At 34.0% G+C, this 13,750-nt stretch overlaps 1 protein-coding gene across 1 annotated transcript; it reads right to left on the reverse strand.

The window, feature by feature from the left end:
- Positions 1-138: 138 nt before the first annotated feature.
- LOC115705551 (uncharacterized) lies at positions 139-9,620 on the reverse strand. Its single transcript, XM_030632909.2, has 5 exons — positions 4,457-9,620; positions 1,826-4,130; positions 1,568-1,628; positions 1,254-1,477; positions 139-649 (listed from the first exon to the last, which is right to left on the reverse strand). The coding sequence occupies exons 1-5, from the start codon at positions 4,569-4,571 to the stop codon at positions 586-588; spliced, it is 2,769 nt and encodes a 922-aa protein (XP_030488769.2). The 5' UTR covers positions 4,572-9,620; the 3' UTR covers positions 139-585.
- Positions 9,621-13,750: the final 4,130 nt, after the last annotated feature.

Here is a 13,750-nt window from a genome sequence, read left to right on the forward strand (position 1 = left end):
CAGAGAGTATCACTGTGCTCAGAACCAGGGCCCTCCATTGGGTTGGGAATGTGGCAGTACTAGACCAATCATAGGTCTGGTTAATGCCCTGCTTAACCACCATGGTAGGACAATTATTCCCAATAAGAAGAAGAGCCATTAGCCAAAAAACCAAAGACAGTGAATTATGATTGTAAAAGCACCAACGCAAAATCCACATCATTTTCCTATTTCCCTTACTAAATAATCCATATACAATTAAAGAGTTAAGGATACTGAATTACCTCATTAAACCTGAATAATACATTTGAAAAAATAAAAGAGATACAAACCAAACCACCTATAGAAGAAAACTAACTCAAACTAAAACCAGAAAGAAATGATCTAAAACAACAATGGTTGACATGTATAATTGCAAAACATGGCATCCCATCACTTAGGATTTGCAATGCAAGAGTCAGAGAATTCTGAATTAAATTAATCACAGGCAAAAACTTCACAATTTTGGGGCTAGGCTTGCACGCAAATAAGGCATATTCTATATATCCAATGATGTATATGATGCTGGGAAGAACTGAGAATTTACTCTTCTAGCTTATGCTCCTGTCAAGTTGATGAAATAGCTACTTTCGGAGGCTTCATGCCGAATCCGTGTTTTACCTTTTCGACCCTGTTCAAAATTTCAAGAAAAGTAATGATTGAGAAGATTAAATAATTCATTGTAGTATTAACAATTTACTTATTATATGGTATTATAAGTTTTCAACATAAGTAGTTACAGGTGAGGGATCTAGAACTAAGAAAAAGATCCTAGAAGTTATAGAAGATCATATACCTAAGTATCCTGTTTTTACATCAGAATTACTATCGTACCTGCCCCTCATCATGAATCATGATGCATGGCTAATCTTATAATGTTTCAAATGTTTTGCATCAGAACTACTATGTTTCAAATTTTATTACTTGGTAGTTTCAATAGATTTTCTACCATTGTAGGCAAGAGTACATAATGCCTCAAATCATCAATCATGATGTATGCCCCAACTCTCTGTAATGAAACAATATGCTTTATAGCAGCTATATCAATATAAGGTCCTATCACTACCAACCCAAACGTTTATCTTATGCTTGATACCAAAATAATTGGCACAAATAACATATGATACGAACTATACTCAAGGCTGAACCGCAAATGATCAAACATTAATACAAGTTTTCACAAAAGCCGCAGTAAAATTTCTAGTAACACAAGCATTCAAGAAATTGATTCTTACGTGGGGGCTAGTTTTCCGAGGCAATCTAGTTCTTCTCCCGTGTCCTCATCCAGGACTCTCCCCGAAATCTCAATGATGTATGATCTGTCTCTACTAGCAGGCAGCCCCCTATTAGCAAGCAAATCCAGATCTTTTTGGTGAAGTTCTCTCCCGTTCACAAAAACACCAGTGTTACCAGCAGCACAGTTCTCTGGCAGGGGATAATTAAATTCTTCAATATATGGCTGCAAGGAGATGGCATACTCATTAAGAAGGAAAAAAGCCAACAAAAATTGCAAACAACCTGAAAAACTGAGTAAGCTGATTGAACTTACAGGAACTATGCCAAGACATGGCCCACCCATAATGCCCCAAAATCCAGCCCGATAATCGTACCTGGTTTAAGCCAATAAAGACAATCAAACAATCAATACAATTACAAATATAACAATGGCAGATAAGTTTAAAATGATTCTTTCTGCACCAACAAGTTTGGATTTATATTTAGAGATATAGCACATTATTCACAACTGTTGGCATAATGTAAAGCATGTGCCTCAAATCAATGCACTTATCAAATGAGAGAAACTTACCAATATTGTCCAGGATGGACATGTCCAGCTTGTTTTTCAGCCTTCTTTAGTACACGGTCTGATATGGGGTGTCCATTCACCCAAACATTGCATTTTCCCCGATCATCGGTTTGATTAGCTCTTGACAAATCCCTAAAGCTCTTTTTAATGTTAGAAAAGAAAGATTCACCTCCCTTGTTCGCTTTCGGCTGATCATCCCCTCTGCTTCCATCCCCTGAATCTTGAGAAATTACAGTATTAGAGTACTCATTGAATGAAACCTCCATCTCGGTTGCCAGCGATGCTTCTTTCAAAGAATTCTGCCTGGAGGTGATTTTACTTGGTTTCACCTTCTCTTGGTCTGAACGATTACTCCGGTTTCCTTTCCCAAGCCGGTTCACCAATTGACTGTTAGCTGAGTAGTCAAAATGGTCTTGCAAAGGAGATCCAGCAGGTGGTGGCGGCGAATTGGTTTTGATTGGATGCTGAGCAGAATTGGAAACCTCTCTTGTACACATAGGAGCTTCTGGGCTGTTTTCATCCTCAGAGGTACATGGAGATGATGAATGAAAGCTTTGCATCTCTTGAGGTTTGGTTGAGTTCACACAATGACCTACGGGAACTGAAACTGGTTCTCTGTCCATTGATTGAAAATCATATCCAGAATTATCATAATCATCTGAAGAGAAGTTAGCATAAGTCCGGTTCATATGGCGATGCGAATATAAAGTACTGTTGTTAACAGCCTCATTGAAGCCGTTATCCTCTGTGGCATTTTGAACTTTTTCTAAATCAGTAGAAAGAACAACTTTCTTATCGATGATAACTAGACTCATTACAGTAGAACAGGACTCACACCTCACTTTGTGGTGAGTCTTCCCCGTAAGCTTACTTGGCAATTTCAAAACTTCAAAACAATTCCTACAAGTTAGAAATGGAGCTCCAGCACCAAGAGGATGGAAACGACGACAACCAGATGCTAACATCACCCTTCGAGCACGATTACGAACACAACCCATGTCATGGTTAAGATCACTTGGCCACCTAGTATGGGATTGTACAGCATGCAAATTTGAATGCATAACTGTCCTAGATTTGTTAGGATCGGATGGACCACTTACTCCATTGTTTTCATGGTGAAACAACATTGGATTGCTAGGGCCATCAGCAAACCGTTTATTGCTGAATGTAGAGGGTGGAACAGGAGCAGAAGCCCTTTTGTGCTTTTCATAGCAGCGAAAACAAGAGCAAGAAGGTTGGTGAAATGTTGCATTGTGTGAGTATGGCTCAAAAGGATCTGGATTATTCTCCATATACTGTCCTGAAAAGTATGGATGAGAAGGATGTTGGTATTGTCTAGGAAAGGGACGTGAACCTCCAGTAACCATTTGGGATCCAAAAGGATCTCCATATCCAGGAACATGATTTTGATAATGTATTGGAGGATAAAGACTTTGAGCAGGCATTTCATAGCCATTGCTATAAGGAAATGGTTCAGCATAGTGACTGTAATAAGGAGATCCAGACACATGTTTATCAGGTCTAACATACTGCACAAAACCCCTATTAGATCCTGATGAACCATCTGGCAGCCAAGCATCAGAGCCACCATAAGCATCTGGTGGAGGGACCATAACTCCCTCAAGAGGAATCTTCTCTTTAGGCTTGTCAGCTACATCACAAGACCGGCTAAGTTGATCCCTCAACTCATCCAGCTTCTTCAAAAGCTCAGCTCGGTCTTGATCAACATATGGAACTCTAGGCCCATCTGGGACACTATGTTTCTTCAATGATTCACCAAGACCATGAGAACCACTCATCTGGTAATTTGATGGGCCCTCCTCAGGATAATTTGAAGTTGAAAACCTCACCCCTTCAACCTCAGCTCTTGGATTCCTTCCCAAGTCTTCTCTTTGACCTCTATCCCCAAATTTCCAATCTGTCATCCTTCCTGATCTTCGGAATGCGCTTGTTGGACCAAGTTCTGGATTTTGATCCCCAACTTCTCGTCCAGGGACATTGCCCACTTCACCTCTATTTTTGTTCATATCAACACCATTCTCGTCGACCCATTCATCAGCTGTAACCTTAGATTGATTCCTATAAAGCTCAGCAGGTTTAACATCAGCTGCAGCCTTTTCAGACTTGCAGTGACTTTGGTTACGCCTCAAAGAACCAGAATTTAACTTAACTTCTGAACTAGAAGCATCACACAAATCAACTTCTCTATTCTCCAAGCAACTATCCAATTTTGCAGAAACTCCACCAACCCTGTCCTCGTCTGACTTCTCTGACAAATTATCCCCATCTTGACGTTTGATTTTTGCTGTAAACAAGGTTAAGAAAAGCATTCCCACCTCAGAAATATAAGCCAAGAACAATACCAAACTCTCATAAATAAAATAAAAAAAAACCAAGCTTTTCCATTAAACAGATAATTAAAACAATAACACAAGAAAAATCAAAACCATTGCAACAAATTTTGAGCTGAATTGTAATACTCGCAGTTCATTAAGCAAATAGAACTTTCCGGCCATGAAAAGAACGTGGTAAGAGATGAAAATTAAAAAAGCTTTCTTATTCTCTTGGTGCCAAATTTTCTCGACATACAATGTAAAAACGGTATAAAGGAAAATGGAGCAAAAAGATTACCTCGAAGAACAGTTCCACAACCACCACACTGATAGACAGAGTAATCAGCTAGCTCCGGAAGAAGATTCTCGCACTTCGGGCACCGAACCAATCGTACCTTAGTTGGGTCCGCCATTGTTGAAAATCAAACCTCCACCACGACTCCTAAACCATAAAAAAATGCTTCGAGAAAGAAAGAGAAAAATAACAATGTAAAACCAAAAGAAATATTCTGCGGTCAAAGTTCGGTTGCCGTGCCGATAATGGAGAGAAAAAAACAAAAGAAAAGCAAACCCAGGTGACGTATCGAACTAAAATAAGTGGTTTTCAAGGTTGGGTTTCCACTAAAGAGCCAAGTAACGGAAGATGGGAATAGAAAGACAAGGAAATATCATGGTTTCTGCTGAGTTTTTCCCAGGAAACAAACAACTCTACTCTACAAGTGTAGTGAAACGGTAAAGTTTTTATTACATTACATAATACTTTTATATTTGGTAGTGATAATTTTCTCGGAAAACTACGGGGAGAAATGAAAAGATAGAGAATTTGTGGGGGTTGGTCTGAAAATTCTTTGGAGTAAGTAAGTATGGTTTTTGTGTTCAGAGAAAATCTGAGCTTATGCACTTCTTTCTTAGTGTCTTTATAATATTAAAAATATAATGATTTTGTCTATTTAATTTTATTTATTAGAAAGAGACACTCCGTGGATCGTTTTCCAATGTTATAGGGAAAAATAACTCCAAGGACAACAGGCCTGAAACGACGTCGTTTGGAAAGTAAGAATCAGGAAAAACATCGTCGTTCTCTTTTAACTTGGCCTGAAGAAAAGTGAAACGGTGAAAATGACTTGCAATAGTACTCAGTAATTAGTTTCTACTAATTCCACACCACTTTATTACTTTACTCTATAGTCTATATAGTCTCTATACAAGAGTGGAACTAGCAAAAAGCACATTGTCATTAGCAAATTAACATGTTTATTTTTTCTTTTTTAACTTTATTCCTTCGACTTTATTTTCCTCTCCTTTATATATAATATGGTTTTGTGGTGTTTTTTTTGGTTTCCTTGTTGGTGACGGGTGAGAAAAAAGTACGGATTTGGCCAATTTGAAAAGAAGTGCAAAAAAATAAAGTGTGCGAGGAAAAGAGAGAGAGGAAGGCCGTTTTAGGCCTATTTGGCTTTTTCCTTCTTTCTGACCAGTCTTCTATAAACGATTCTCTGTCTCACCACCCACCCAACTCTTTGGTGGTCCCTACTTCTATTTACTCACTTTTATATATTTATTTATTTAACATACAGTTTCATGTCTTATCACCACCATTAATTTTATTTTATTTTTTCTTAACTCAGGTCACTTTCACACTCACTCCTCCTTGTTTTTGACTTTTGAAGTACTTAATGACAATTGCTCGCACAGTAAATTGGTAATTTTCTTCCATCTTTATTGATTGAAGGGGGTTGGGTTGGTCACTTGGTTGTTAACAAAATTTCATGTTTGTAATGAGACAATAATGTTGAAATAAAGGTATCATTAAATGAACTAACTGATTCCACTCACTTGTTCTATAAAATTATTGTGTTATGTAACAAGTTATGAGAGAAGGGGGGTTAATTAATTGTTACATACACATATAAAGAGTAGAATAAAGTTGGGAAGTGTTTGATTTGATCTGACACATTGAAAAGAGTTAAATGGGTGTTATTTGTTTCAAAAGTAGTGCAACTACCCCCACACCACCATTCTATGCAACAAAAAAAAAAGGAAGAAAAGAAGAGTTTTACTTCATTCTCAGAAAACTAGTCTTTCTCTTTTTCTTTTCTTCTTTTGGATTTATGGATTTTGGAATTTTTCTCTTTAGTAAATTCGATTTATCACTTCAAAAAATACATATTCATGGCTATATCGATTTGCTTTTGTGTGTTAATTGCACTAACAAACAACAAGTGCATTTGCTATAAAGTAGGTTGGATTGGGAAGTAGTTTGAACAGAATACTTTACAATAATCTTGCTTTAAATAAAAATCTCGTGATTTATTTTGTAATTTATGTTTGAACCAACATGGGAAGAAATATACTGTACTTCGGTCACAAGATATGATTAATAATTATACTTATTTATGGTTAAATTATTTATGTTAGATATATATATACTAGCAAAAAGCTACGTGCGAGGCACGTATACTAAATTTTATGCTAGGTATTTTTTACTTTATTTAAAAGTGATACAATTAAAAATTGAAGAAAAAATATAATTAGTTATTAAGTGAGATTATTATTATGTACCTATAAATAATATAATTTATAATTTTGATAATTAAAAGTAAATATCGGATGCAATATATTAGTGTTTAAAAAAGCTTATAATTTAAATATGTTCTTAAGTTAACCCAAAAATAAAATAAATATTGATGTTGAAATAGTTAAGGAAACATTGTTAGAAAAATTAATAATAAACCCAAGATCTATTTGTATATAACATAGAACACAATAATAATATATAATAATTAGGTATGCGTACCTGATTGATCCATAGCAATTATCTCTGTTTGATCCACAGCAGTTACTCCACTTTGATAGTGCAATACTATCAACTAAGTCTTCCTCCCTAGATCTCTAAATCAGAAGCAGTTTATTTATCTGATTATCAAAAGGTATACAATTGTGATGAGACAATATGTATTTATAGAGTTAGGGAGGGGACTTAGCTACAAAACCCTAGTTGGGCTGGGCCTGCTCATCAAAGGCTTCAGTCAACTAGAAAAGCCCACACTTCTGCTTCACCTAGACTTTACACACAGATGCTAAGCCCATTAACAATTGATCACCAACAACATGGGCTAACACAGCAAAGAACTATCCAATCAACCCAAGTTTTAATAAAACCAATAAAATTTAATGTAAGCCCAAATAAAAGTCTAACATTCTCCCACTTGGGCTACATTGATTTTAATACATATATATTATATTAAAATAATTTTGTTTGAAAACGACTCATGGGTTGAACAACAGGAAAACATTTGTGGCCACTTTAAAAATTGATAGTTCTCTGATAGCATCTCAACATACCGGTCCAATTTAACCTTTGATAATGAACTATGACAGTCATATTGTTTTTAACTCAACAAAAGACATTCATAATCACAAATACCAAAGTATTAAATCGACATGGTCAATAAGTCTAGTAGTGTGGTAAGGAATTATGTTCAACATGTGATCAATTTAAAATAACATAATATCCTTATCAGTCCTCAATTTCACTGATACCGCGATGCTTAATAAATAAGCCAGTGAAATTAAACATACACAACTTAATAAATAAGTCAGTGTCACTAAATTTGCTTAAGAATTAAGCCAACAAAATATCATTGTCATTAAGCAAATATACTTAATATACAATGATCACAACAAGATATGAACTACATTTGCATATGAGATATTCTTCATTGCTTCTCTTTTTAAGTCGTTCTTGGGACAATGTTGCTTAGTAAATTTGTCCCCTTTCAGAATAGGAACAGAACCAGCTTTACACAAATCCATGTTGAACCTTTTGAGCACACGATTAATGTAAGCTTCTTGAGATAAGCAAAGAACTTTTCGATTCTTGTCACGATGGATGGCAATCCCCAAAACATAGGATGCCTTTCCAAGATCTTTCATATCAAAATTGGAAGACAAAAAATTTTTGGTCTCATTTAGTAATGACAAATCACTGCTGGCAAGTAAAATATCATCTACATAAAGAACAAGAAAAATATGATGTCTCCCACTGATCTTCATATAAATACACTAGTCAAATTTGTTCTCGATGAAACCCAACAGTGACACAACCTTATCAAATTTCAAGTACCACTGGTGAGATGCCTGTTTGAGACCATAAATGGATCATTTCAATTTGCAAAACAAATTGTCATTTCCATTTTCCTCGAAGCCTTCAGATTGAGACATAAAAAATTTGCTCACTCAATTCTCCATTCAGAACAATAGTTTTAACATCCATTTGATGCAACTCTAAATCAAAATGCGCAACTAAGTCCATAATAATTATGAATGAATCTTTAGTGGAAACATGTGAGAAAATTTTGAGTGTAATCAATACCTTCTCTTTGAGTAAAGCCTTTAGCCACTAAACACGCTTTAAACCTTTCAATATGTCCCTTTTTATCCCTTTTAGTTCTTAAAAAATCCATTTGCAACCTATTGGTTTGAAACCATCAGGTAATAAAACTAGCTCCCATACACCATTTTTCTTCATGGAGTCGATCTCATCATCCGTAGCTTCTATCTATTTTGAAGAATGTGGACTATTAAGTGCTTCACTAAAAGTAAGAGGTTCCACAAAATGACCAAGATCACATTCACCTTCTCCAAGGTAAATAAATTTATCATCACACCTTATTGACATCTTTTGTCTTTGAGATCTCCATATAGGAGGTACTTCTGGAATAACCTCTATTTATTGACCATTATTTTGAATGACATATTCCACAATTAGATTTCTCTGATAACAAGACCCTCATCAACAACAAAACCTTCTTCAATAATAGGTTCCTCATCAATAGCAGGACCCTCGTCATCTTAGATATCGGGAGCAATGTATTCATCAACAATGGGAGCATTACCAACTGGAGTAGGATGGAGACTACTATTATCATCTCTTGAAAATGACATAGGAATACAAATTCCTTTAGATGACTCCCCTATTTCAAGAGATGTTGAAGGAATATTGTCAGCAACATCAAATTCCAGAAATTTAGCAGTCTGAGATTCAACAATTCGCGTACCACAAGTAGGACAGTAAAAGCGATATCCTTTTGAGCGCATTGGATAACCAATGAAATAACAGTGATTTCTTCTCGGATCTAACTTTTTCAAATTAGGATCATAAATCTGTACTTCAGCTGGACAACCCCATACACGAAGATGATTCAGACTAGGCTTCCGCCCAGTCCACAACTCAAAAGGGGTCTTATGAACAGATTTACTGGGAACACGATTTAAAATATAAGTTGCAGTCATGAGTGCTTCACCCCATAAAAAACTCTGAAAGATTTGTTCTACTTATCATGTTTCTGATCATATCCATGAGAGTGCGATTTCTCCTTTCAGCAACGCCATTTTTCTCAGTGAACCTGACATATTGTATTGAGAAACTACACAATTTTCTTGTAAGTACTCTGCAAAAAGCCCCATGTGTTGTCCAGATTCTGTATAACGACCATAATATTCTCCTCCACGATCAGAATGAACAACTTTGATGACTTTTCTCATTTCGAAAAATTTTGAATTTATCAAGGGCGTCAAATTTTTCTTTAATTAAATAGGTGAATCCATAACGAGAAAAATCATTGATAAAAGTGATAAATACTTGTTTCTGCACAACGTGGTGGAATAAGGTCCACGAATGTCAGAGTGGATAATCTCTTATAAAGAGTGACTATAGATAGCAGTCTGCTTTCTTATTTTAGTCAATTTTTCACAAGTACAATCAGCACAAGTATTCCAACCAGAAACATCAACAGGAGGAAGAATTTTATCTAGAAGGAACCGATCATTTTTTTGTTTAGAAATATGACCCGATATATCGTGCCATAATAATAAGGATGTTATCTTAATATAAGATTTCTTATCCACAATATTCACAATATGGAAAAAGGAAGCTAAGGAAGTCAATGATAATTTGAAAAGAATATCAGAGTAAAAACAGTTTCCAATTATTCGGAGTCAAACATAATGTCAACACTATAATTGGCAAAACGAAAAGAAAATCATTGTTTAACTATAAGCGGAAGCGAAACTGAATTACTTTAAAAGTAAGAATCAAGAAAGTACTGTTCAAGACAATCTGAACCCTAAACTGTAATTCAAGAATAAATATGCCAACATAGATAACATCATCGCTAACATAAGTGCCACTTTAAGCTTTGACTCCTTCTCACTTATCTTCTTGAAATCCCTTAGCCTCTGGTTGTTATTGTTTCTCTTCATATTTTCTTTATCCTTTGTTGGGCTTGAGTTGAGAAACAAAGTGAGAAGACTCATTCTTTTCATTTTGTTAGCTTGCTTGTTTCAGCTACACACTGAGAAATTAGATCACTAAAACTCCATGTTTTATTATAAGTGTTGTAGGCTGTCTTGATAAGACTGAAAGAGGCAGGAAGTGCATGAAGAGCTCGATGAATAATGAAAGAGTCAGGAAGAGGAATATTATGATCTTTCAACTTGGACTGAACATTCACCAATTTCAGAATAAAATCTCGCACTCCTTTTATTTTTCATACTTAATGGTTGCCATTTCATCCATAAGATGTCCAGCTTTAGCGATTTCACTAGTGTGAAATAGTTTTTCTTTGCTTTGAAAAACTCATTAGTATTTGAGGTGTTTGGCAAACCATCAAAAGATGTTCAGGAATTAAACGTTTCATAGCAATGAGACTAAGATGATTTGAATTTTTCCATTGTGCATGAAGAATTTTTTTTTTTTTTTTTTGGGCAACAATTATGATATTAGTATAAGATCATCAGATTTTTCTTCTCGAAGGCATAAGTCCAAATCTATTATGCCTAAAGTAATTTTCACATCTCGTTTCCATGTCTTAAAGTTGGAAGCATTCAGAATTCAGATGAAAACGTTATTGTTGTTCATAGAAAGGAGACCGAAAAATCCAAAAAAATAAAACTTGAATAAGCAATATGAGCGATGCATTAGAAAATATTGTAGAGTCAACTGGTCATTATAAACTCTCCTTTGGGGTGAGAATATAACACACACATGATCTACCTTCATGAAGTTAACAACAAAGAAAAAATACATATCATTGAAGAATTTTATTACCTTTGGGCAAATAAAATTCTTAAAAATATGTATTAATTCAAGCAAAAAACTAATAATAAATTTATATATTTAAATTATTACCTTTGGGAAAATAATTAAAATATATACATTTAATATTAACTCACTTCATGGAATGTGAACTAATATATGTAAATACTACCTTTGGGCAAGTAATTACACATATAGTCAACCAAAAGATATAATATTTTCTTCAACATGTGAAATTTGGTGATAAAACAATCATTGAAAATTAATAATTTTCAACCAAATTTCCAAATTAGATATATAATTGCTTTTATTAATTGATAATCAAAAAATAAAGTGTCCACCATAACACATTATTTTTGTATCAAACAACCAAGTTTTATAACTTTAGAACAACAAATAATCAAAAGATGTGAATATAAGAAAATTGGTGGAGACTACATAGTTAAATAAGGGAGTGACTATGTCTAATGGAACGAGAAGAAATTCAAAAAAATTTCTATGATTTACGGATTTTGAAAAATCATCAAAAATTATTTTTAATAATTTTTTAACTGCATAATTATCATTAAAATAATAATAATTATTAAATTGCGTCAAAAAATTAATTAAAAATCACCAAAAAATCAGAAATCAAATTCTAATAATGCTGGAAAAAAGAATCGTCGAAAACGGAGTCACGAAACTACCTCACTCTCTCTCACTCTCCGGCAGCCGCGAGTGGGCTTCGTCCCAGCGGGTTGTCTTCAACCTCCAGCAGCTTCCATGGCTGCAACATGGATCTTGTGCGACCCGGTTCAAACCCGGTCGGGTCGGGATGAAATTCCGGCCATAAAAGTGACGAAACGGAGGGGAAAAAGAGGGATTTTGATTGGTTTACAATTTCTAATAGATCTATGTCTCTAATTTCGGCTATTAATTGCTAAAAAAAATAGATCTAAAGAAAAGCTATCCAAAAAATAAAGAACATAAAAAAAAAATTATTTGGATATCAATCTTGATCAAAATACAAAATTAATCATTGAAGAACATTCATAAACAATTAAGAATGAGATATTTATAATCAATTTTAAATTAAAAACAATAAAATCAAAAAACACAAATTATAATTTCATATTATAATTATATAAACCCTAAAACTTTAAAGTTAAAATTCTCTTAATATACACAATGATTTCATGCATGTAATATATCAATAGAACGAGAATTTGATGATAAACAAAACCCCTAAAGTTTTAAGATTTAAGAACAAAAAATTCAACATAAAATAATAACGAAATTCATATGTAATTATGGATAATTAACATATGCAAATTAATTATATTAATTATAGGTTCTAAATCATATACAATAGGCAATTTGATACCACGTGTTAGAAAAATTAATAATAAACCCAAGATCTATTTGTATATAACATAGAACACAATAATAATATATAATAATTAGGTATGCGTACCTGATTGATCCATAGCAATTATCTCTGTTTGATCCACAACAGTTACTCCACTTTGATAGTGCAATACTATCAACTAAGTCTTCCTCCCTAGATCTCTAAATCAGAAGCAGTTTATTTATCTGATTATCAAAAGGTATACAATTGTGATGAGACAATATGTATTTATAGAGTTAGGGAGGGGACTTAGCTACAAAACCCTAGTTGGGCTGGGCCTGCTCATCAAAGGCTTCAGTCAACTAGAAAAGCCCACACTTCTGCTTCACCTAGACTTTACACACAGATGCTAAGCCCATTAACAATTGATCACCAACAACATGGGCTAACACAGCAAAGAACTATCCAATCAACCCAAGTTTTAATAAAACCAATAAAATTTAATGTAAGCCCAAATAAAAGTCTAACAAACATAACATAAATGTGTGTAAGATAAAAAAGAAAATTAAAAATCAATCTCTAAATTGTTGATAATTGAAGATAACATCTATTTAAAAATTGTAGATAAGAAAAATAATGATTTTCATGGTGGATTTTAATCTTCTTTTGCTTCGACACAGACAATAGTGTAATTTTTGTATTTTGCACTTTTTATTCTAGTCGGGTCCGCATATAATTGGATTATCCATTTTTCGTTGATAAATTGAATATGGTAGTGTCAACAAAGCGGCAGTTTCCTGCAAATAGTTATTTTATTTTTATTTAAGATGATTAGATATGGTGTGCATAATTAATTTAATTAAAAAAATCTACTTATGAAAAGTAAAATTGTTTTATTTATTTAAAACTACACATCTGCAGTATAATCAATTAGTTTGGCAGCAGTACATGAAAATATTTTTTCCACAATATCTGTGAACATAACAGCAGATAGGCTCTTTGAATTGTCATCAAGTTCAATATATGATATAGCACTCTAAAATGCATAAATAGGTCACTGAGCAAAGTGAGCTTACAATAATTTTCTATTTTCTTTAAATACAATTAGTGTTAGATAATAGAAAGAATCACCAACAATGCCCACCGACTCTTACCTATATTTTATT

Source organism: Cannabis sativa, chromosome 1 (genome assembly GCF_029168945.1).
Source record: "Cannabis sativa cultivar Pink pepper isolate KNU-18-1 chromosome 1, ASM2916894v1, whole genome shotgun sequence".
NCBI lineage: Eukaryota > Viridiplantae > Streptophyta > Magnoliopsida > Rosales > Cannabaceae > Cannabis > Cannabis sativa.